This window comes from Vulpes lagopus, chromosome 2 (genome assembly GCF_018345385.1).
Source record: "Vulpes lagopus strain Blue_001 chromosome 2, ASM1834538v1, whole genome shotgun sequence".
Classification (NCBI taxonomy): domain Eukaryota; kingdom Metazoa; phylum Chordata; class Mammalia; order Carnivora; family Canidae; genus Vulpes; species Vulpes lagopus.
Window position 1 is genome coordinate 68,428,581 of NC_054825.1, and position 25,868 is coordinate 68,454,448.

A 25,868-nucleotide genomic window follows, 5' to 3' on the forward strand; every position below is an offset into this window, starting at 1 on the left:
CCAATATATTTACCATTTTTATCCTTTAAATAAGAACCATCAGTAAACCAGGAAAAAACTGCAGTGTTTAAAGGAATTTTCTATAAATTCTCACAAGGTGTCAAAAGGTGATCTGCCAGTATTAAGCAATCATGAGGGGTTTCATTTATGAAAGAGAGGAGAAGAACAGCAGGGGTGAGATTATTGCAGCAAGAAAGAGTGATCTCAGGAGTAGTTGACAAGATAATTTCCTAAGAGGAGAGATGACTGAAATTAGGTGATGAGAATTAAGGAGGATTCTACTGCATGTGGCACAAAGATGTTCAAAGGGTTTCCCATCATTATTTCTACAGTGGCCCTAATTAAAAGGGCAGTGGCAGGAAAGACTCTGGGGCAAGAGGGAATATCCCTGTGCCACAGAGTCTCGTTCCCAAAAGTTATGCCATCCCAATCTTCCAATAAGTGTCAGTTTTGTCATTTTTTAGTAAAGCATATAGAGGTTAAGCCATAAGAGACGTTTGGAATCCTTTTTTGACAGTAGCCAGCTAGTCTAAGAAAACCTAATAATTGGTGCTTAATATTAGGTTTTGGGAAATTCAGGTTGCTATGAAACCCATCTGGATTCAAATGTAGTCCTTGTTCTGAGATCACTCCTAAGTATCAAACCTGAATTTGAGCAAACTGCAATTTTTCTTTGGAGACTTTTTGTCCTTTCAATGTCAGAAGTTAGAATAGATGGATAATGTCTACCGGTAGAGTGGTTTGAGAAGGGGAGCAGAGAGGCAAATCATCTTCGTATTGTAACAAAGTAGAGCCTGCAGAAAAGTTTATACCATCCAAATCTGCCTTTAGGGTTTGTGAAAAGCAAAAAGGACTCTGTGAAACTCCAAAGTATTATCGTTCTGGTGTATTATTATTCTGCCCAAGTGAAAACAAAAAGATGCTGGCTGTCTTTATCAATTGGAATATTAAAAAATTTGCTGTATTGATCAATTACATTGAAAAATTTGCTTTCAGCAAAAATGGATATTAATAATATATGGGGATTAGGAACAACATGATGCCAAGGGATAACAATGTTATTTATCACTTCGAGGTCCTGGACAAACCTCCATCTTTGGCCATTGGGTTTTCTCACAGGTTAAATCGGGGTATTACGGGAAAAAGTGCAGGAGATAATGAGGCCTTGAACCTTGTAATTTATTATGGGCTTGATGCCTTGAATGGTTTCTTCATATGGTATTGAATGGTATCTTCAATATGGTATGGATTAATTCTAGGAGGGGAAAGTTTTGAGGGATCCATTTGAATCTTGATGGGAGGTACACTGTGGATTCTGCCAATATCAGTTGAAGGTTTTTCCTATAAAGAGGATGGTAGCTGATCCAATAGGGACAAATGATCAGTGTTCCCAGACTTAGTTGTAATGCCATCAGAGATGGTGCAAATGAAAGATGCCAAAGGGTCATTTAATTCACATGGTTGGAGATTTTGATTACTACTGGTAAGTTTTGGAGTTATTTCCCCTTTTTGGGAGAAAGAAATTCCAGCAAATTTTTCTAAGAAATCTCAGACCATAAATGAATAGGTAGAAAAGAGTGGCTGTCTCTTAAAGGGCCTCAACAAAAAGGAATAGGTTCAGAGACAGGAACCTGTTGATGTTTATTGGAGACCCCCCACTGAACCATTTTAGGCGGGAGTTGATTTACAGCATTGGGGTTGAGCACCAAGAGGATAGCTCTGGTGTCAATAAGGGCAGAGAGAGATTCATTTCCAATCTGGAGAGTTGTTTCTCCAAGGCAATTAAGAGGGAAGATTGTGAAGAGCCCTTGTAATTCCTCAGAGTCCCGTCATTGGGAATTACAAGAACATTGGAAAGGCTGGCTAGAAGGCACCTGGAATACTTAGGTTGGTAACAGTCTTTTTTTTCCTCAAACGTTCTGGCTTCCTTATAATAGCAGAGACCCTGTTTTCGGGTTTTGTTTGTTTGTTTGTTTGGAGGCCTCCATTTGCTGGAGTTGAATATTAAGAATTTTAGCAGTCTTTCTTTTAGGTGATTCATTTAAGATGTGAGCCAGCTCCTTTTGCTCCCCTGGAAGTTGGGATAGGGTGGAATTGAACATGCTAACCTCCAATCACATGACTGGCTCCACTGACAATCAGCCATTGTCCCAAAAGTCACCTTATTAACTTAACAAAAGATAGTTTTATGGCTCTCATTCCTTAAAAACTTCCAAGGGTTTTAGGAGTTTTGTGCTAGAAACGTCAATGAAGATCAAATGTATTTCTTATTAAAAATTGCAATAATGCCCCACTTTTATTTCTGATTAATTTGAATCCCCCCCCCCCCCATTTAGTTCATCTAGCTGAAGGTTTGTTAATTTTTTCTGAGAGCCAATTTTTGGTTTCGTTGATATTATTTATCATCTTTAATTCTCTGTTTTATCTTTAATATAATATTCCTTCCTTTCGGTAGCTTTGAGTTTAGTTTATTCTTCTTTCTCTAGTTCCTTAAGTTATAAGTTAGGTTGTTGATTTGAGATCTTTCTAGTTTCTTAATATAAGCATTTATAGCTATGAATTTCTCCTTTTGCACTACTTTCACTGTATCCCATAAATTTTGATATGTTGTATTTTTGTCTCCATTGGTTTCTTAAGTATTTTCCAATTTCCCTTTTGATTTGTTAATCCATTAATTAAGACTATTTTGTCTAATTGCCACTAATTTATGAGTTTTCAAGTTTTATTTCTCTTACTAATTTCTAACTCCAGCCCACTGTGGTTGGAGAAGATGCTTTGTATGGATTGAATCTTATAAAATCTGTTGAGACTTAATTTGTGGTCTAACATATTGTCTATTCTGTAAAATGTGCCATATGCTCTTGAGTAGAATGTGAATTCTGTTGTTATTTGGTAGAGAATTCTGTATATATCAGTTATATCTGGTTGATTTTTGTGTTGTTCAGGTCCTCTGATTCCTTATTTATCTTTTGTCTGATTGTTCTATGAATTATTAGAAGAGGGGTATTGAAGTCTCCAACTATCATTGTAGAACTGTCTATTTCTCCCTTAAGTTCTGTCGGTTTTTGCTTCATATATTTTGATACTCTGTTATTAAGTGTGTCAATGTTTAACACTGTCATATCTTCTTGCTGTATTGTGCTCTTTATTAATATATAATGACTTTCTTTATCACTTGTAACCTTTTAGGATTTTAAAGTTTATTTTGTCTCATATTAGTATAGCCATCGCTTCTTGCTACTGGTTACTATTTTCATGAAATATCTTTTTTTTTTCTGTCATCCTATATGTGTATTTAAATCTAAAGTGAATCTATTGTAGACTGCATACAGCTGGATCATGTCTTTAAATATGTTCTGCCAATCTCTGTCATTTGATTAGAGAATTTAATCAATTTATATTTAAAATAATTATTAATAAGGAAGGTCCTAATTTGTCATTTTTTTCTGTATACTTTATAGATTATTTGTCCCTCATTTCTTGTACTACTATCTTCTTTTGTGTTTAATTTTTTGTAATGAAGTGTTTAAATTCCTTTTTCATTTTCATTTTTTCCCTTTTCTTTTTAAGCTGGGTTTGCAGCAGGACTTGGGGAATGATGGAAGTCATATGTGAGATGCCTGTTAGATATATGGATAGAGATATCAGCTATGCAGTTGGATAGGTGGGTCTGGAGTCATAAAGTGATGTCTAGGCTTGAATTATATATTTGGGATCCATGAATGTATGGTTGATATTTAAGGATATCAAGGGAATGAGTGTCAAAATTGAATACAAGAGGACCAAAAATTGAACCCTGGGGGATGCTAATGTGAAGAGGTTACAGAGAATGGGGGGAAGGATCACTAGAAGTCTAAAACACTGCCATCTCCTTCATACTTTCAGATAGCTCCAGATCCTCAAATAATTAGGTTTTTTTGTTGTTGTTGTTTTCTTTTGTTTCTTCCTGCTATATTTTGGTGCACAGGATTTTTGGAGCTCTGAGAATCCATCCATCATACTAGGAAATGCATCTTTCCTCTGTGCTTCATGGCGCCTCTTTGTTTTATGTTCTGTCACTTCTCTGCTTCCTAGCACCTGGGCATTTATATTGCTGATTCCAGTGTCAATATTCTCCCACTTTTGGTACAGCAAAGTCATTTCTTTTTGTGTACATTCTTTAGCTATATTTTTGTGGTTACCATGGGGACTGCATTTAACATCCTAAAGTTGTAACAGTCTAATTTGAATTCATACTAGCTTAACTTCAGTAACGTACAAAAACTCATTAACAACTCCATCCCACCCCTTTTAGTTGTTATGTAACAGAATTACATCTTTATACCTGTTTGCCCCCAAACATAAATGAGTAATTTTTTTAATGCATTAACCTGTTAAATTGTATGGAAAATAAAATGTGAAGTTTCAAAGTTGTTTTTTTTAATCATTATATATTTATGATAGTCACACAGAGAGAGAGAGAGAGAGGCAGAGACATAGGCAGAGACAGAAGCAGGCTCCATGCACCAGGAGCCCGACGTGGGATTTGATCCCGGGTCTCCAGGATCGCGCCCTGGGCCAAAGGCAGGCGCTAAACCGCTGCACCACCCAGGGACCCCAAATGTGAAGTTTCAAACCAAAGTTACAATAATACTAGCTTTAAACTAATAGTTGTTTTAAAAATATATATATACATTTCTAAAATGTGTTATTTGAGTATACTTCTTAAATAACTTTAAGAGATTTAGATCTCTTAAATCATATAGAAAACAAAAAGTGAACTTATACCATTGTTAATAAGTGGCTTTTATAATTGTCTATGTATTTATCTTTACCAAAATCTTTATTTCTTCATATGTTCTTGAGCTACTGTCCAATATCTTTACATTTCAAACTGAAGGATTCCTGTAGCATTTCTTGCAAGGAAGCTCTAGTGGTAAGAAACTCTCAGCCTTTTTTAAATCTGGGAATGTCTTAATTTCTCCCTCACTTTTGAAGGATATTTTTGCCAGATTTAGGATTCGTGGTGTAACAGGGTTATTTTTTCTTTTAGCACGTTGGATATATCAACCCACTTTCTTCTGGACTCCAAAGTTTCTGATGAGAAATCTGCTACTCCTGCTGAGGAGCTCTTGTATGTGATAAGTTGCCTCTCTCTTGCTGCTTTCAGAATTCTGTCTTTCGATTGTTTGAATATATGTCTTAGTGTGGGTCTCTTTGAGTTTATCCTACTTAGGATTTCTTGAGTTCCTTGGATGTTGGTATTCATGTTTTTCATCAAATTTGGGAATTTTCATCCATTATTTCTTTAAGTACTCTCTTTGTCTTTCCTCCTTGTGAATTCCTATAACTTTATGCACAACGTGGTCCACTGGATGGTATTCCAGAGATGCCTATGCTTTGTTCACTTTTCTTCTATCTTTTTTCTTTCTGTTCCTCAGATTCAGTACTTTCCATCATCCTATTACATCAAATAAATAGATTCTTTCTTCTGTCTATTTAAATATGTCTTTGACTTTCCAGTAAATTTTTAAATTTCATTTATACTTTTCAGCTTCAAAATTTCTTTTTGGTTTCTTTTTGTGTTTTCTATCTCTTTATAGTTATTTCCATTTTGTGCCTTCATTTTTTTTTTAATTGGAGTTCAATTTGCCAACATATAGCTTATCACCAGTGTGTTTTCTTAATTCTCTCCAGGTATTCCTTCTGTTCTTTGAGCATCTTGAAGAAAGTTCTATTAAAATTTTTGTGTAGTAGATTTACCATCAGATCTTTGGGAATAGTTTATCTTGTTATAATTTTTTTCCCTTTTGAATGAGCTATACTTTCCTACTTATCTGTATGCCTTTTGATATTGTTGTTGAAAACTAGATATTTCAGTCTAATAATGTGGTTATTCTGGAACTTGGATTCTTCCCCTTTCCCAGGATTTTCTTTTTTTTTTTTTTTTTCTTGTTATTGATGATAGGATGTCTCTGTACTAAAGATCAGTCTGAGGTGTAAACTTAAGACTCCTTAGGTCTTTTTGATCCTATACCTTCCCCTGGACATGTGGCTTTGTAATTTCCTTTATATCTCCAGTTACTTTTGAATGTCCTACTCTTCAGTGCCTGGCTTCCAAAAGGGGAAAAAGAAAAATGAAGGAGGGAAAAGACATTGGCCCTTTAAATTCCTCTGGAAGTCACTTCAGCCATAGAGTCTTGCAATAATGGGGAGTGGTTGCAACAATGGCCACTACCTCTTTGTGTACACCACAGTGTACACTGCTGTGATCAACAGCAGTAGTCAGTAATCAAAGCATAGATCCTTGATATTTGAAGTACGGGGTCCTTTTTTGTCCACTTGATCCAGCAAGCTATGTGTAAGGTGTTTTGGGAACATGTGGAAAACTCCTTGCCATGGGGCTGAGGGTGATATCTGCTACTATTCTAAAAGCTGAAATTGACTGCCCTGTACAAAGTTTTCTCTTGAAGTTGCAAGCCTTTAGCAGACTCCAGAGTGAAAAATAATGATATCAGATAGATTTTGCCAGTGCAATTGTTGTCTGGGTAAGGAGACAGACTTTTGATGCTTCCTACTCTGCCTTCTTCCAAGAGTCCTCTATAGTCCATTTCAATAGATACATTATCCATGTTTGTGATAATCATGCCAAGATGAACTTCATCATAGGAATGGCATAGGCCATCCCTTATCAAAGGGGAGGAAAGAACACTTGCAATTAGAAGAAATGATATAATTAGATCTTTGGGGTTATTCAGCACTGAGAAATATGGGTAACAAATATACAAATGTATTAATTGTTAAGAATATTAATAAGTGTGAGCACACGTAAACAATATCTGTTCCTTATCTAAATGCTGTAATTATGCTTTTCTTCCAGAAATATGTTTAAAGCCATAGTTCCTAACTCGGGATAAGTTTCATATGTTGGGGGAGGGAAAACAAGTTCTGGAAGCCACTTAAGCTAGCCTGGGAGTTTGCTAAAACTTTCTCCATGCTTCCCAAATTTTATAATTGTGAAGAAATACTCAAAATTCAGGTAAAAGTTGCCAATTTTTAATACTTTTTCAAAGATATTTTCATAATATAGTTACATTTGGTGATTTCTGGCTTCTGTATTGAAATAGTTCTTCAGTGTTCAGTCATATATAAAGCTTCCTGTCTTGAGTGAACATGGTATATAGTAGTAATTGTTTTGGTAATTGACAATTATCTTTTAAACATTTTTAAAAAATAATAAATTACCATGGAATTCCTTAAATTTTATTTAAATATATAACACATTTTTTCTGTCTTATAAATCAATAATATAATGTTTTGAAAAATAAGGAAAAGTTACCTCATTTTAAAGCTCATATCGTCAACATTTAAACCTTATAGTTTGTCAGCCTCTAGTTAATTGACATTTCTGTTGAGAAATTAAAATAACAATTATGTGTATTTATACATTTTTTATCAATATTCTAAAATTTTGCTATCTTTCTATGACCCTGACAACACAGCCAATTACTCTGTAGAAGCTTAGAAACAGGACATGCAGCATCTCTGCTGTCAATCATCAAAATTAGGATTCAACTCCATGAACAGCTCATGTGAGAACCTATAGACCAGGACACACATTAGAGGCACAAGATATAGGAGTGATTATGCCACTTTAATTACCCTCAGGAGACTAAAGGCAGGAACAGAACAATCCACTTGACCTTAATGGAAAGATAAAAGAGGAAAAACCGAGTATATCTTCCTAAAGCTGAGAAGAAATTTCCATTATGCTCTTGAAAGCCGTAGGCTATCTCTATCTGAAAGTGAAGTAGTATTCATTCTACCAGCAAATTTCAAAATGTGGTCCATGGATTACTTCATTGAGGATTAAATTGTGGCTCTGGGACTCTATTCCCCTATACGTCCTGAATCAGAATCTCTGAGGATGAATTTCAAGAATTTCCATTTCTAAACAGAGAGCTAGATTATTATTTTTTTTAAATAATAACTCCTGGAGATAAAGCTACATATAGTAAATTATGTGTGATGACCATGTAGATCAAGATATAGAACATCTCCATCATTCCAGAAAGTTCCTTTTGCACCTTTCCAGTCAGTTCTCTTCATATCCAAACTGTGTTGAGCAGTTATAACTTTTCTCTCTATATATTGGTTATATCTATGCTTGAACCTCATCAAAATGGAACCTATAGTAGATAATCTTTTGCTTCTGTTTTCCTTCCCTCAGCATACTATTTTTGAAGCCAGTTATGTTTTAGGTACACTAGAATTTGAGAACCACAGCTTTCTGAAGCAGAAATCATTATTAGGAAGCCTAATGTTGGAGCTCTTCTGAAGCTCATCAAACTACCCCATTTTAAGGCCATCTTGTACCTGAGACAAATATATTACATGGTTGCCAGATAGTCTTTTATTTTTTTTATTTGTTTTTTAAAGTTGTGGTATAATTAACATACAGTGTTATATTAGTTTCAGGTGTACAATATAATGGTTCAGCAATTCTATACATTTCTCAGTGCAAGTGTACTTTCCATTCTCTTTATTTTATCCATCTCTTACCTCTCCTCTGACAACCACCAGTTCTCTGTATATAAGGTCCATTTTTTTTGTCTCAAAATTTTTCCTTGTTTTGTTTCTTCAGTTCCACATAAAAGTGAAATTACATGATATTTTATTTTCTCTTACTGACATATTTCACTTAGCATCGTAATCTCTAGGTCTGACCATATGGTTGCAAATGTTAATTTGAGCTCTCCTGCATTGATGATTTCAGTCAAACCAGCCTCCATGAAATCAACACTGCATTTTCATCGTCATACTTTCCCCATTCCTAAATTTATACTTTCTTCATTTTGAAATTCTTTGTGGAGAATTTTATTTTTTCTGAGAATTTTAATAGTACTATAATGACAACTAGTCAAAATTTCAGTAGTATTTCGCTGTACATAAAATAATCACAAGTCCAAATAAATTAGCATTCACCATTTCTTCTCAGAATCCTTTCAGTTTGATTTCTACAGGCTTTCACTCAAAAATTCTAAGTAGTTTCTCAGAATGAGAATAACACAGCAAGAAAGTGAAGTTGTAATTATCAGAGAAGCATGAAAATTATGATGGAAAACACCTATTAGACCACCTAGGCTTCAGCCCTGCTAGGGAGATGTGGGTCACTGTGGTAGGTTACCACATGTTTTGCTGAGTTCATTGCTTTAAGCAGTTTGGCTCCTGCTATACTTTTGGCTTTCGCTGCTCTTTTGGCTGAGTCTTCTGCAATCAGATAATTGTTGTAGGATCAGAGTTTTACTAGAGATATAACCTAACTTTTCCTTCTAAATTGGACAAACACACTCCTGTTTTACTCTTTTATTCTCACACTACTACCACATTTCACTTATGACACTAGATGTATGAGTTTTCCACACATTAAGCAAGTTGTCCTGTAATTCATTTCAGTTCTGACACTACCAACTGGAGACAGCATTAGCTCTCACAAGGTAAGGGCTAAGTCCTATAAGACTGCCCCCACTTCAAATGCCAATCATAAGTCTAGGTTGTTTATTGTACTTCTGACTGACAGGCTCTAAATTGAGGTTCCCATGACCCCTTCTGTAGGTTTGATGATTTGTTAGAATGGCTGGTTAATTATAAAAAATACAGTAAATGATACAGATAAACAGCCAAACGAAGAGACATGTAGGGAGAAGTCTGTCCCTGTGGGGTTGGGGTATATCACCAGCCAAGTATGTGGCTGTATTCATCAACCTAGAACCTCTCCCAACCCTGTACTTCTGGGATTTTTATGGAGGCTTCATCACATAAGCATAAATGATCAACTCAATCTCTAGTCCCTTGTCTCTTTCCAGAGGATGAAGGGTAGACCTGAAAGTTCTAAGCTTATAATCATGGCTTGGTATCTGGTGACCAGCCCCAATCTTAAAGCTATTCATGAGCCTACCAAAATTTGCCTCAATAGAACAAAAGCCACTACTGTTGCCTAGCAAATTGCAAGGGATTTAGGAACTCTGTGTCAGGAATCACAGTCAAAGAGACCAAATGTTAGAACAAAAGATGTTCCTGGTACTCTCATCATTTAGCATGTAACAAGGGATTTAGGAGCAATGTGTCAGAAACAGGGGGCAGAGACCAATTATATTTTCAGTTATTTTATACTTTATGTTTCCATCTACAGACTCAAATGTCAACTAGCTTTTTATTAAATAGTGGTCTCTTGGCCTCTGATGTCAGAAGATTTCTTTATAAAAGTTAGAAGTGAACTGTTTTACTTTCCTACTGCTATTATACCAAAAAGCTCCTTTGAAGGGGTGGGGAAAAGCATATGCGATTAAATGCCAAGAGGAATAATCTAGACTATAGGGGACATCTGCATGACTGATGAGCAACATGGAAACATGCAGTTCAGGCATTCCTGAGAGAAGGCCACTAAAGACACTGTTAGCTAAAATTGGCCTCATCAGGGGAATGTGGTGGGGAAATTTGAAACCTCAAATATTCCCCTTTTACCTGGCATTGTTAATACAAAGAACTTTAAAAAAAAACTTTATTTTTTAATTTCATTTGGTTTAATTCATTTTTTTAATTAACTATCAGTTTTCAAAAAATATATATAAAGTATAATTCAGTTCATAGACTTGAAAATTGTTCTTTTTTGAAATGGATATTTAACCATATGAGATCTTTAACTCTATCATGTACAAAACATATTAAATTTCACCAAGAGATGAATCAACTTCTAACTGTGGGATATTTAAAATAGCCAATAAGAGGCTCACAGATTATAGTCACCATTCTGCAGGATGCCGTGGTTTCTACTCTCATCTATTGTAGGAGTAAAGGAATGAAAGCCACTATAACTCTGGGTCATTCAGATGGCCTGATTATTCCCATTACCGTCTGCTTCAAAGAAGAATACATCATTGAGAATGTCACTAATTCTGAGCTGAGGTCTTTTCCATCTCTTTGACCTTTGATGCTTTTCTACTGATTTAGCATGAATTCTGTTTCATAGAGATGGAGATGAAATGCACATTTCCACTCTTTGTTCCATCCCATATATCTCTATTGGAAAAATGGACATTTTATAACTTTTATGTTTTGTGCTAAAATATTAGGTATCCAAAAAAAGGAAAGAAATATTTGATTCTCAGGAGTCTTAAGAGAGATCACAAAGTGATTTATTAAAACAGAATGTTTAGATCGGGACAAAAAGATATGGGACAGAATCATGGCTTCATTACTGACTAGCTGTAAATCATATTATCTGAACCTTATTTTCTTCATCTGTGAATTGGAGATAGTAATATTTGGTCAGCCTGATGGAGAGATTTGTGTGTGTGTGTGTGTGTGTGTGTGTGTGTGTGAAGATCAAATAAAATAATCTGTGTGAATGCATTTTGTATACTAAAAGGTATTATGGAGGTGCTAACTGTTCCTTTTACTGCTACGGGTGCTGGTGGTGATGGCAACCATTATGGCATGCTGGAAGTCAGACTGGAGTTCCAACCCAAGTTGCTGTTAGACTTGGTGTGTACCGTGCTTTTATATCATAGTTTCCTCACCTGTAAAATGGGATGAAAATTATTTTTCTTAATAAACCAACAGAAATATAACTGGTTAGCATATAAAATATATAGTTGTTAATAAATATTAAACATGCAACAGATGACCAGTAAATATCAATTTTTCTTCTAATTCCTCCCCCTGTCCCATGCACACACTCTGAAACATAAATTTGGGACTAGGTCAGCATTTGGTAACTTATAGCCTTTGGGCTATATCTGGCCCACCGTTTGACTTAATAAATAAAGTTTTATTTGAATTTAGTCTTACTCATTTGCTTACATTGTGTCTACAAATGCTTCTACATAATATGACAATATTAACTATTTGTGACAGAGACTGTATGGCCCACAAAACCTAGAATATCTGCAGGCTCATATAGCCCTTTACATAAAAGTTTGGTGATCCCTGATATAGAGAAAGTTCTAATATTAAAAACATAAGTAACAAACCTAGTGATTATTTACTTGAACCACAGATAAACTTGGGAGGAATAGATGGTCCTAACACCAAAGTTTTTTGGTGTTAGGACCACTTTCCTTCTTTTTTTTTTTAAATAAATTAATTTTTTATTGGTGTTCAATTTACCAACATACAGAATAACATCCAGTGCTCATCCCATCAAGTGCCCCCCTCAGTGCCCGTCACCCATTCACCCCCACCCCCCCGCCCTCCTCCCCTTCCACCACCCCTAGTTCGTTTCCCCGAGTTAGGAGTCTTTTTCTTCTCCCTTCCCTTATATTCCCTTTCACTGTTATTTTTAATCCCCAAATGAATGAGAACATACACTGTTTGTAGGACCACTTTCCAATGTAAAAAGCTTTTATTTATGTTAGTTTTAACTATATATATCATATTCTAAATTAAAAACAGAATTTAAAAATGTATATTAATTTAAGGATAGACATAGTAAATGTATTACACTTATACATTAAAATAAATAACATTTTAATGGAAAATAACTATATTTTACAAAGAAAAATTAATGAAAAGGTTAAAAAGCAATCTTGATGTTTTTAGAAATCTCTTTGTGTCTGGCTTAATTGAAAACTGTGGGAATCTTGTATTTGTGTCTGTATTCGGTCTGTTCATATATCACATATATGTAGCCCCTGTAAAATTCTACTATACATCTGTAAAAGAATGATAGTGCAAAAGGAAAAGAATATCATAGCATTATTATGAAAATGGTTTTGAGTTTGGGGACCTTTAGTTGTCCCAGATTACACTTTGAGAATTACTTTTATAAGGTGATGTGTACCTGAAGTTATACTGGAGCAAAATCCAAACCAGGAGAATATAACTCCTCAAAAAATAAAATTTGACTCAAAATTTTGAGCCTGATCGATTTTACTCCCTTCCTTACAGTGAATAATTTATTTTGAATATAGATATAGTTTGTTAAGCAAAGGGCTAGTGGTCTAAAATATAGTCCTTAGACTAAAGTCCCATGTGTAAAAACCATATATTTTCTATTGATTTGCATTTTAAGAAATACAGATGCAGTCACATTTGCCAGGCTTAAAATACTTTTTATAGCTGTAATCATATGTTTCCCTTACCGAGAAGACACATCATACTAGCCCAGAATCAGGGTTTTGTGAGGACTCATTTTAAATATAGTTGCTTCTTTATTTCTAAGTCCTTGCTGTAAAAATAAATAAATAAAAACATACATAAGGTTTGATATAAATAAAATGATCTTTAAAAGTTACACCATAATACATGCTCATTGTACATGATTTACAAATACAGATGAGCAAAATCAAAAAGAAAAATACATACTGAATACCACAGGAACTGGTATTGGACTTTTTCTAGTATTTTAATCTGACACCTGTGGTCCTGTGTGCCCAAAACTTAAAAACTGTAGTATTGAATTATTTTATTTTTTCCTAAGATAATCACTTCATTGAAAAACCTAACATACTGTCTTCACAAAATCTCATCACAGTAAACTCTTTTGAAAATACTAAAGATATATTATCTTTTAAAAATATTTTGCTAGGGATGCCTAGGTGGCTCAGCGGTTGAGTGTCTGCCTTCAGTTCAGGGTGTGATCCCCGGAATCCAGAATCAAGTCCCACCTTGGGCTCCTTGCACTGAGCCTGCTTCTCCTTCTACCTGTGTCTCTGCCTCTCTCTCTGTGTCTCTAATGAATAAATAATAAAATCTTTAAAAAATGTATTTTGCTTAACAAATTATTTTGCTTAGGATTTAAAAATGACTTAGACTTCTAATTATTATTTTTTGCATGTAAGGACAAAGTACTTCTTCTTTTTTTATTAGAGGGTAGAAAAATAAATGAAATACCCCTTGAGGTTGAAATAAGATCAAATAAACTGGTGTAAAAATGCATTATTGCAATAAGTTGAACATGACATTATTATTATGTTTTCAACTTTATTTATGATAGTCACAGAGAGAGAGAGAGGCAGAGAGACAGGCAGAGGGAGAAGCAGGCTCCATGCACTGGGAGCCCGACGTGGGATTCGATGCCAGGTCTCCAGGATCGCGCCCCCGGCCAAAGGCAGGCGCTAAACCGCTGCACCACCCAGGGATCCCTGAACATGACATTATTTTAAGCAGGAAAGACTAAGTAACGAAATGAACAATGTTGAGATTCTGATTAGCTGAACAATGAAAATTTAATTTTTCAAAAGTAGAGTGACTTAAAAAATAGATTTGACTTTTGGCTAATAAAGTCCCTCAGTTATCAATCATATTTAGGATAATTAAGTTTAAAAATGACAGTGAACTCAGAAAATATTACAAGCTTCCATGTCACATGATACTTTATTTTTAAAAAAGATTTATTTATTTATTTTTGAGAGACATGGAGAGAGAGAGCCTGAGCAAGCAGGGAAGGGGCAGAGGGAGAGAGACACTTAAATAGATTACCTGCTGGGCATGGAGCCAGATCTGGGGCTTGACCATAGGACCTTGAAATCAAGACTTGAGCTGAAACTGAGTTGGATACTCAACCAACTGCCCTACGCAGGCACCTCTCACTGTACTTTGCATGTATAATTTCAGTATTTGAAAGTCTCTTACAGCCTCAGAATTTCCAACTTCATCAATATAGTCAACATGCAGCAAAATAATTGTAATGGAACCATGAGAAATAAAATGCCATGAAAGCATATATATACTGAATAAATATATTTTAGGAATAACAATCTTATTTCAAGAAAACATAGTCCTTTATTGGTTAATGGCATAAAGTATTTTCTCTTCTGGCAGTCATGTTTATTTTTTACAAAATACATATAGCAACAGTACTGAATTAATAGTCCATCCTCATTAGTATAAGTGAATATTACTTCTCAAAGAAATATAAATTAATATAAATTCCTCAGTGAAATTTCACAGGCTATCTTTTGGGTCTGAAAATTATTTTGTAAATGGACCAGGTTTTGTGCTTGTACAGGGTATTGGAGCTGTACACATGAGAATGAGAGATTTATGCTTCAGAAGAAGGAACTTCAAAGAATCAAATGCCAAGGTCAGGTAGCAGTAATTCTGCATGGGTGGAAGGTGGAGTAGGATAACATAAGCAAGTTGTGTGTGGAAAAGAATCTTATTTTCATGCACGGATCTACTGCTATAAACTTCCATCAAAAAGTGGCTTCTTTCCAGATGTTTCCCATGATAGAAACATCATTTTTCCTTCCTTGTCCTATAGATCAGCTTTTCTTCCAAAGTTCCTCTTTTCTATATAAATAAAGTCCAGGAGAAGAAATGCTTAATTGTTACAATCATTAAAGTTATGCTCATTTACATCTAGGGTAGGAGATAGACATCCCAACTTTAGCAATACATCTGCCAACTTCTCTTTCTCTCTGAAGAAAGCATATAGGAATGAAAGTGAGTGGTGTTATTCTAGGGAAAACCTTGAATCTTCTTTAATTCATGAAAGAATAAATTATTCATAATTAGGAGACTTTATTATCAGTAATACATTACTTATGACATTTTTCATCAGTATGTCTCAATTCTGAAGGTTGAGACTTTTCTGCTAAAAATGATACCATATTATTCCCATTCACTGTGGTTCATAACCCTTGTAGTCTTCTGTGGCTCCTCATTCTTCCATCACTTGCATAACTAATTGTCAAGTCTAGCCAATTCTTATTCCTTCGTATTGTGTTTAGTGTCTCTCCTTTCATTATCATTTCCACTGCCACATCTTAATACAGATTTCTGTTATTTGTCATCTCAAAAATCATAGTCTCTGATCGATGGTGCACGGGGAGCTGAGAATATGTATATGGATATTTTCCATCCCCCACCCCAAACACTTTGGTCATTTGACTCTGTGATTGTATCGGTTCTCTGCTCAAAAGCCATCAGTGGCCTTCCACGGCTTATCTAAAAGAGTCCAAGCAGCTGATTGAATACCAATATATCTTACAGTGAGATTACTCTTATTTCATTACAGAAAAGTTAGGTTTCAATCCGGACATTTTATTAAAATAAAGTAATATTAAAATTGAAATAAATATCCTAAGTTATTGAACAAAATTCAAGATTTATTTCTGATTAGAAATAAAATGAACAAAAAAAACACAACTTATAGAAGTATAAGTACCAGTATACTTACTTAATATATTAAGCATGCCAATAAAATTTATAAACATCATATTTATTGAATTCATTACTATTGAATGAGCAAGAACCTAAGAATAATTTGCATTTTGACACATTCCTGAGGATCCTGATCAATGCAATAAAATTAAAAACAGGAATAAGTAATTTAAAGAAATGATAGTTTTTGTTGTTTATTAATATTACAGATATAAGGAAACAAAATGATCATGACTTCTGATTAGTTATAAGAATGTTTGAAATCTTTTTTTTTTCTTACAAATTTATTTTTTATTGCTGTTCAATTTGCCAACATATAGAATAACACCCAGTGCTCATCCCATCAATTGCCCACCTTGGTGCCCGTCACCCAGTCACCCCCACCCCCCACCCACCTTCCCTTCCACCACCCTAGTTCGTTTTCCAGAGTTAGGAGTCTTTCATGTTCTGTCTCCCTTTCTGATATTTCCCACTCATTTTTCCTCCTTTCCCCTTTATTCCCTTTCACTATTTTTTATATTCCCCAAATGAATGAGACCATATAATGTTTGTCCTTCTCTGATTGACTTATTTCACTCAGCATAATACCCTCCAGTTCCATCCACGTTGAAGCAAATGGTGCATATTTGTTATTTCTAATGGCTGAGGAATATTCCATTGTGTACATAAACCACATCTTTTTATCCATCATCTTTCGATGGACACCGAGACTCCTTCCACAGTTTGGCTATTGTGGCCATTGCTGCTATAAACATCGGGGTGCAGGTGTCACAGCGTTTCATTGCATCTGAATCTTTGGGGTAAATCCCCAGCAGTGCAATTGCTGGGTGGTAGGGCAGGTCTATTTTTAACTCTTTGAGGAACCTCCACACAGTTTTCCAGAGTGGCTGCACCAGTTCACATTCCCACCAACAGTATAAGAGGGTTCCCTTTTCTCCGCATCCTCTCCAACATTTGTGGTTTCCTGCTTTGTTAATTTTCCCCATTCTCACTGGTGTGAGGTGGTATCTCATTGTGGTTTTTATTTGTATTTCCCTGATGGCAAGTGATGTGGAGCATTTCCTCATGTGCTCGTTGGCCATGTCTATGTCTTCTTCTCTGAGATTTCTGTTCATGTCTTTTGCTCTTTTGCCCATTTCATGATTGGGTTGTTTGTTTCTATGGTGTTGAGTTTAATAAGTTCTTTATAGATCTTGGAAACTAGCCCTTTATTTGATATGTCATTTGCAAATATCTTCTCCCATTCTGTAGGTTGTCTTTGAATTCTGTTGACAGTATCTTTTGCTTTGCAAAAGCTTCTTATCTTGATGAAGCCCCAATAGTTCATTTTTGCTTTTGTTTCTCTTGCCTTCAGGGATGAGTCTTGTAAGAAGTTACTGTGGCCAAGTTCAAAAGGGTGTTGCCTGTGTTCTCCTCTAGGATTTTGGTGGAATCTTGTTTCACATTAAGATCTTTCATCCATTTTGAGTTTATCTTTGTTTATGGTGAAAGAGAGTGGTCTAGTTTCATTCTTCTGCTTGTGGATGTCCAATTTTCCCAGCACCATTTATTGAAGAGACTGTCTTTTTTCCAGTGGATAGTCTTTCCTGCTTTGTCAAATATTAGTTGACCATAAAGTTGAGGGTCCACTTCTGGATTCTCTATTCTGTTCCATTGATCTATGTGTCTGTTTTTGTGCCAGTACCACACTGTCTTGATGACCACAGCTTTGTAGTACAACCTGAAATCTGAAATCTACCTGAAGATAATGCTAAGAAAAAAGTTATGAACAAAAATGTTTTTTGAAGTTATTTATGTTAACAAAAATTTTGAAAGACTTAAGTATTTAGCTATAGGGAAATAATTTGTGAATATGGTACATTTATTTGGAATGGCATTAAATTTAATTTGTTTAAAAGATTTTATTTATTTATTCATGAGAGACACACAGAGAGAGGCAGAGACACAGGCAGAGGGAGAAGCAGGCTCCACGCAGGAAGCCCGACATGGGACCCGATCCCAGGACTCCAGGATCACGCCCTGGGCCGAGGGCAGACACTAAACCGCTGAGCCACCCAGGGATCCCCTAAACTTAATTTTTATGAGATATTTGTATCACTCAGAGTCTGTGTGCATAGACATTGCCAAAACACAAAGAGAATTGTATATTGAATATATGACATTAAAGTAGTTGTATAGAGAATACCAGAGGAGAAAATGAAATGAAAACAACAGAGGTTGGTATAGTGATTGTCTTTGGCAGTGGAGTCTTAGCTTCTTTTGTTCTTCTTACTAATTTGAAATTACAAATTTATTAATGTGAGATTACATTATTTTTATGATTAAGATATGAAACGAGTACTAAGCAAACAAATATGCCAAATGCAGTTTAAAATTCAATTCCCTCAGGAAACCTTCTTTGATTAATCTCACTGGTGCCGATCATTTCTTTGTACCATGCCCCCATACTTGTGTATTCTGTTGGTACCATATTAATTAGCATGTTTCAAAAAATCAATTTATGAGCATAATTATGGTATTTCCACATGTATATGGTGTAGTCCTCACACTGAAGTATAAACTTGAGAGAATATGAGGAACCTCAAGTGTATGTCTTGCTGTATTTCTGGAATAATTCATGTACTTTTCACAGATTGAATGTTAACTTACTGAACACCTGATGAACCATTGGAAATGTGGTGACATGTAACAAGAGGAATAAACATGAAATACAGTCCAACATTCTCTACAATTTTTATTGCCACTAAACTCTAGTTGTTGAATTTTAAAAATATATATGCAAAAATGTTGAGTATTATACTTTTATAGCTGTACATTATCATTTCAAATCAAGCTCATAGTTTATCCAGCAATGCTGTCCATATAAAAATGTTAAGCTCTAATTTTCTATCAATAGTATATTATCATTATGTTCATATATGCCACAATTTTATCTGAGTTTCCATCAGAAATCAGCTACAGTATTTTCTTGTAAAACTAGATAGTAAAGAGAAAATGGATAACTTCATGTAGTAGGTAGAAGTCACTACTGCTGAATAGCCTATTAACACATACACACTGTTTCTTTGTGTCCCAGATGTTCAGGCATATGGGAATGAAAAAATCAATGAATTGGAACCTTTTGATTCTGTTATTCTGCTGCTCATTGATGATTGTTTTACCCTTGACAAAGTGGCTACAATTGTTACTTGCAGATGTAGCTACAGTTAATTTCTTTTCTCAATTCCCCACACCACTTTGTCATTCTGGATCAGAAGGGAAAAAAAAAAACCAAAAAAAAAAAAAAATCCCAAGAAACAACCCAAAACATACCACTAACTGCATGTGCTCTCTCTACTTATCGATTAGCTAAGGGATATTATTAGTGCTTCTTAGTGAAACCAGATGAGAAAAAATGATACATTAAATCCAGTCATTTATCAAAGATCTCCACTCATTTCAAGGAATGCGGTTTTGGTCAAAAATTGTGAACAACTCTGGGCAGCCCTGGTGGCTCAGCGGTTTAGCGTTGCCTTAGACCCAGGGTGTGATCCTGGGGACCCTGGATCGAGTCCCACGTCAGGTTCCCTGCATGGAGCCTGCTTCTCCCTCTGCCTGTGTCTCTGCCCACCCCCCCCCCGTCCCATCTCACATGAATAAATAAAATATTTTTTTAAAAAAGAATTTTGAACAACTCTTGAGAAAGGATAAGATAATATAGATCCTAATGATAGTTAAATTTTTCCAAAAGCAAATGAAAATGTAGACATATAAATTCAAATAGTATTTTTTTTTTAATTTTAAAGATTTATTTATTTGGGTGGTGGGAGAGGGCAAGAGAGTCTTAAACTGATCCTATGCTGAGCACATAGCCCCATGTGGGGCTCAATCTCATGATCATGAGATCACAACCAGAGCCTAACCCAAGAGCCAGATGCTTAACCAACTGAGCCACCCAGGCGCACCTCAAATAGTATTTTAAGATCAGGCAAAGGTAGATGTGGATTTGTGAGTCATATATGAATTGATTTGAACATGAACATTGACCCAGAAATCCAGTTGGAAGGAAAATAAGCTGGGTGAATAGTGGTTGGAGTGTTAATAAAATAATGTGATTGGCAGCTCACTCAGTTGGGAGAGGCAGAAAAGCAGTGACACTACATCTGATGTATGGATGACAATACAAAGGCTAATGTTAGAATATAATTTAAAAAGAAGAAATTAGAGCAAAGAATGAAAAGACAAATGAACTTGTCTATTTTCATCCTTGTGCAAATCTTCATATATCTAACACTTGTGCTCAAGGCTATTCTAAATGTCAGGTGGCTATTCTTTGGCTTTGGGCTATTTTTCTACAAGCAAATTTTGCTAAAATATGTGATTCAATACAAATACTGTTTTCTTCCACAAATGTTTATCCTAGTCCAAAGGTTGAAAGTCGAGATACATATCAAAAATACACATTTGAAAAGAGCAGAGAATCTAGAATGCTTAAATGGATTACATTAGTAGAGGCAAATTCAAATAGCAAAATGGAAAAGAATGTAAACACAGAGAATCAGGGAGGAACATTTAATTTTAGCACTGATGAAAAACTGAAACATGGGTTCTTTCAGTTGTGCAATAGTACAAACTTTTTTTTTTTTTCCAGTCGCGATACAATCACTTTCATTTGATGTAATGCCAGAAGGATTAATATTTTGGAGAAATTGTAATGAAATATTTATCAAGATCTTTTTTTTTAAAGATTTTATTTATTTATTCACGATAGACATAGAGAAAGGCAGAGAGAGAAGCAGACTCCATGCCAGGAGCCCGACGCGGGACTCGATCCCCGGACTCCAGGATCGCGCCCTGGGCCAAAGGCAGGCACCAAACCGCTGAGCCACCCGGGGACCCCCCGTTTATCGGGTTCTATCTGCACTTGATGTGCACTGTTTTCAATACATATATTTTGACAAGATTCACATGTTTAACACAAGACTTGGCTGCTGACGTTACAGCAGTTTTTACCAGCATATACACTGGAAGAAAACAATTATCTTCTGTTGTCTGGGGTGAGCATGGACATGTGGTGTTTATGCAAATTAAGGAATTGGAGGCATTTATATGTTTAGTTTAGTGAACACTTATTGACAATGTGCTAATCTTGGCCAGGAGTGAAGATAGTTTGGAGGCGAGAGAGAGATTTAAGTTTGGACGGCCAAGTGCTAATTCTATAAGGGCTGACAATACATACAAGTCAGGAACACATAAAAATCACTGAAATGCAAGGAAGATGGCTATAGGTGTTACAGTATACCCAAATCAATTCCTATTTATATAGTTAGTCCTTTGAATGGATGAATTTTTTTTAAAAAGGTACTTAGTTTCTGGTTGAGGTGGGAGAAATCATCTAGGAAGCTTTCTCAGAAAATTGTATTAATTTTGATTGCTACTTCGGGAGACAAAGGTTATTCTAAAAAGACGAGATAGCTGAAGCAAGGCACAGAGTAATTTTCTTCTTGCACAATCTCAGAGAATCCAACAGTTTTAGTAGCAGAAGCTACTTTTAATTTCCTTGGATCTTTGAGGTCATCTGGGAGGGTGGTGGTGGTAAGTAAGGTGCTAATGAAGACTTTGGTTTTCCCATTTGAAATAGGAAGGATATTAACTCCAGGTCAGCTTTTCCAAGAATAGAATCCTGCTTCTCCTGGCTTCTTTCTGCTCCAGGCAATTATCTGTATGCTAGACTACCTTTATTACTAAGCCAGTCCCAACCAAAGGCTAGAAGCATTTGAGAAGATGGAAGCACACTTGAGGCAGTTCTAGGATTAGGATTCTGCTTTACATCCAGTATCAAGGTACACAATGGATCATAGATTTCTCATGAACCAAGTCTAGTGAGTTTTCCTATTAGTAATGGTTATATTTTGTCTTGATTACATGTTAACACAATTCCCTGCTGGGTCTACATTACTGTTCCAAATGTTTTTTAATTTATATGCTGATAATGTGCCTAGTACTTTGTGGTTTCATATTCTAGTAGCTGGAGTCTGCTTTAGAACAAAATGATCATTCACATGACCGTTCTTGTCTATTTCCACCTATCAAATAAATGTTTCAGTATTAACATCAGTTCCATTCAAGCTTGAATTTGTTTTGATTAAGTGATAGATCTATAACTTAATATAATTCACCTTTTCCCAGACTGGCTCAATGCTATCTTCTTTTTCTTATACCATTAACAGTTACTAAGACACGAGCTTTCCTTGAGGCTCAAATTCTTTTTAAGTTTCATAATTGATGATTCCATAAGCTATGTCTTTGTTGCCCTTTTCATAATATTTTTCACTGTGGAAAAATACATTCTAAACATTATTCGTATTCTAAGAATCTCAGCTGTGTCTTTGTAACAAAAATGAAGTGGAAACTTGCCAAATGCTATGGTAGAGAAAGAAGGTAAAATCATTGCTCTGAATTATTCATAAAAATCACAAAATTTAGGGACAAACAGTAAACAAGGAAGCATTACTCAATGGCCTGAAACTGAGAAATTTTCTTTAGTTTCTCATGTAATTTGAAATGTATTGCAATTCACACTCTCACTGTTATAAACATATGGATGGTTCTCTTTTAGTGAAAAGCACCCAATAGAATTGTTAGACAAATAAGATGAGCTTTTCTCCTCTTTCCATCTCTAAAAGCAATTTTTACACCAACATGTCTACAAATGTATGTTTTAATAGACCTAATCTCTCCATGATGTCATTTTCCCCCAGACTACCAGAATATATATTTATTCCTCTAGAATTATTTAGCTCTCAGGTGCTGAGTTACTATTTCCCTGGAGTTGCATTGCCCAAAGTAATGTGGGCATTTTTCTCATTTTAACTTTCACCTCATATGGTCCCTTGGTTTGTAACATTTGCAGCTGTTTTTATTTCTTTTCTTCTCTGTGGAAATTCTTTGCAAAGTCAGGAGAAAAAGAGTTGATGTTATTTCCTTATTCAAAAATTATGGTGGATGAAAACAAAATCTGATTAGGCAACTCCATTGCAGACTGTTCCAATCTTTTACTAAAATGAACACGAGGGCACTGAAAAGGTGAGAACTCAGGCCACTGAAAATTTAGAATGTAAGTCAACATCATGCTGCAATTTGAGGAGACCATCAATAATTCAGTGAGTTTGTGGTGGCTTCATGAAAAGTAACAATTAGAAGCAAAAATGCCATGGCTTCTTTTTATGACAAAGAAAAGACATCCTGAAAATAAGTAGAGAAGCCCTTTATGTAGCCCTATAATTGTTTCCTGACAAAATATAAGGACCTATGCCAATAGGGAAACTATATAGATGTACTCCTATTCTTCTGGTCTTGGTACAGAGAGGATTTGGCCCTCTTCACCATTCCTCTAACCTCTGTATTATCATATTCGTAATATCGAAACATTTGCAGTATAAATTCTGGCAGGATAATAAACTGGAGTGGACTGCTATCTCCCTAACCAGAATCCAGATCTAAGGTGTCACACAAGTGAAGGGTTCATGTTTGCACCTAAGAAGTGAATGTGGAAACTGTGAGGAAGCCTTTGAGCTCTAATGTCTAGAAGAAATGGCAGTTGGAGGCTGATGACCTCGTATCATTTGTACTATTTCTCATCTCAGAGCAATAAGCACCTAACTGGTCTCTCTGCTGCTAGCTTTGCACTATAGTCTCTACTCTGTAGAGTAGGTACAGTGACCTTGTTGAAATATAAAGCAGATAATTTGATTCTTCTGCTGAAAAACATTGTTCTGCTATCAGTGGCTTCCTATCCTATCCAGATTAAAATTCAAAGTTCTTGCCAAGCTTACAAGCCTGTACAGGATCCTGTCCCTCAACTGCCTCTCTGAAAAAATCTTCAACCTCCCCATTGCTCACTCCTGTCAGTCACTCTGGTGTCATTGCTGTTGTTTTGAAATAAGTGAAGCATGATTCCAATTCAGGGTCTTTATCCTTGCTGTTTTCTCTGCATGCCTTGCTGGATGCCTTGGGCGTTCCACATGGCTTACTTCCTTACTGCCCTCAAGTTCTTTGCTCATATGCCAGTTTAACACAGAAATATTTACTCACTAAACTTGCACACATATCCTTAGTTTCTTCTCTTGCTCCTAACATCCTTGCAGCATTTGTCACTATTACTTACTACTTCATCTTTTCCCACTAAAATATAAGCTCAATATGGACAGTTTTTTTTTTTACTATGGTAAGAAACACAGCATGAAATCTACCCTCTTAAAATTATCTAAGTGTAAATGACATTATTGTCAACTATATGCATATTGTTGTACAGTAGATCTCTAGAACTTATTTATCTTCTTAATTGAAACTCTGTAACCATTGAACAACATTTCTCTCTCCTGCCAGCCCCTGGCAAACAACATTTTACTCTTTGTGTCTATGAGTTTGACTAATTTAGATATTTCTTGTAAGTTGAATCATGTAGCACATAAAAATATTTCCTTTCCTAAGTCTGAATAATTTTTCATCGTATGAATATAACACATTTTCTTTATCCATTCATCTGTTAATGGACATTTAGATTGTTTCTATCCCTTGGCTATTGTGAATAATGCAGCAATGAACATGGGAGTGCAAATGCTGTTTGGCTGGAGTTTTTATTCTTTTATTTTTATTTTTTTAAAGATTTTATTTATTTATTCATGAGAGACACAGAGAGAGAAGGGAGAGGCAGAGACACAGGCAGAGGGAAAAGCAGACTCCATGCAGGAAGCCTGACATGGGACTCGATCCCGGATCTCCAAGATCAGGCACTGGGCTGAAGTCGGCGCTAAACTGCTGAGCCACCTAGGCTGCCCAGGTTGGAGTTTTTAATACTTTGGATAAATACTCACAGGTGGGATTGTGGGATCAGATATTATTTCTGCTTTTAATTTTTGTAGGAACCTCCATACTGTTTTCCATAGCTGCTGTGCCATTTTACATTCCCACCAGCAGTGCACAAGGGTTCCACTTTTGTCTACATTCTTACTAATATTTATTTTCTGTTTTTTTTGTAATGTCCATCCTAACAGGTATGATATAAAATCTCATTGTGGTTTTGATTTGCATTTCCCTGATGATTAGTGATGGTGAGCATTTTTTAATATATCTGTGGCTATTTGTATGTCTTGGAGAAATGATTATTCAAGTCTTTCTCATGTTTAAATTGATTATGTGTGTATGCATGCATGCATGTATGTATGTATATATATATATGTATTTTACAAACTGAGTTTGTAGTTCTTTATATACTTTGAATATTCACCCCTTGTCATATATGTGGGTTACAAATATTTTCTTATATTCCATGGGTTGCCTTTTTACTTTGTTGATTGTTTTCTTTATTGTACAGTAACCTTTTATTTTGATGTGGTCTTTTTGTCTGTTTTTGTTTTGTTGTTTGTGCTTTTGATGTTATATCCAAGAAATCTTTGCCACAACCAATGCTATGAAGTTTTTTGCTTGTTTTCTTCTAGAAGTTTTATCGTTTTAGGTCCCATGTTTAAGTCTTTATTCCATTTTAAATTGATTTTTATGTATGGTATAAGGGTCCAATTTCATTCTTCTGCATTTGGATGTAGTTTTTCTCAACATGTTTTGTTGAAAAAACTATCCTTTCTCCATTATGTAGTCTTGGAACCCTCATCAAAGATCAGTTGGCCATATATGAATGGATTTATTTCTCGAATCTATTCAGTTCCACTCGTATTTATATGTAG

At 35.4% G+C, this 25,868-nt stretch overlaps 1 protein-coding gene across 1 annotated transcript in view; it reads left to right on the top strand.

Annotated features, from left to right (window-relative positions):
- Positions 1-1,036: 1,036 nt before the first annotated feature.
- The window catches only part of LOC121477394 (14-3-3 protein zeta/delta-like), a 111,733-nt gene continuing 86,901 nt past the window's right edge, over positions 1,037-25,868 (top strand). The window contains 3 exon segments of the mRNA XM_041731653.1: positions 1,037-1,174; positions 3,571-3,611; positions 5,033-5,113. Of these exon segments, the coding sequence (XP_041587587.1) occupies positions 1,037-1,174; positions 3,571-3,611; positions 5,033-5,113 (260 nt within the window).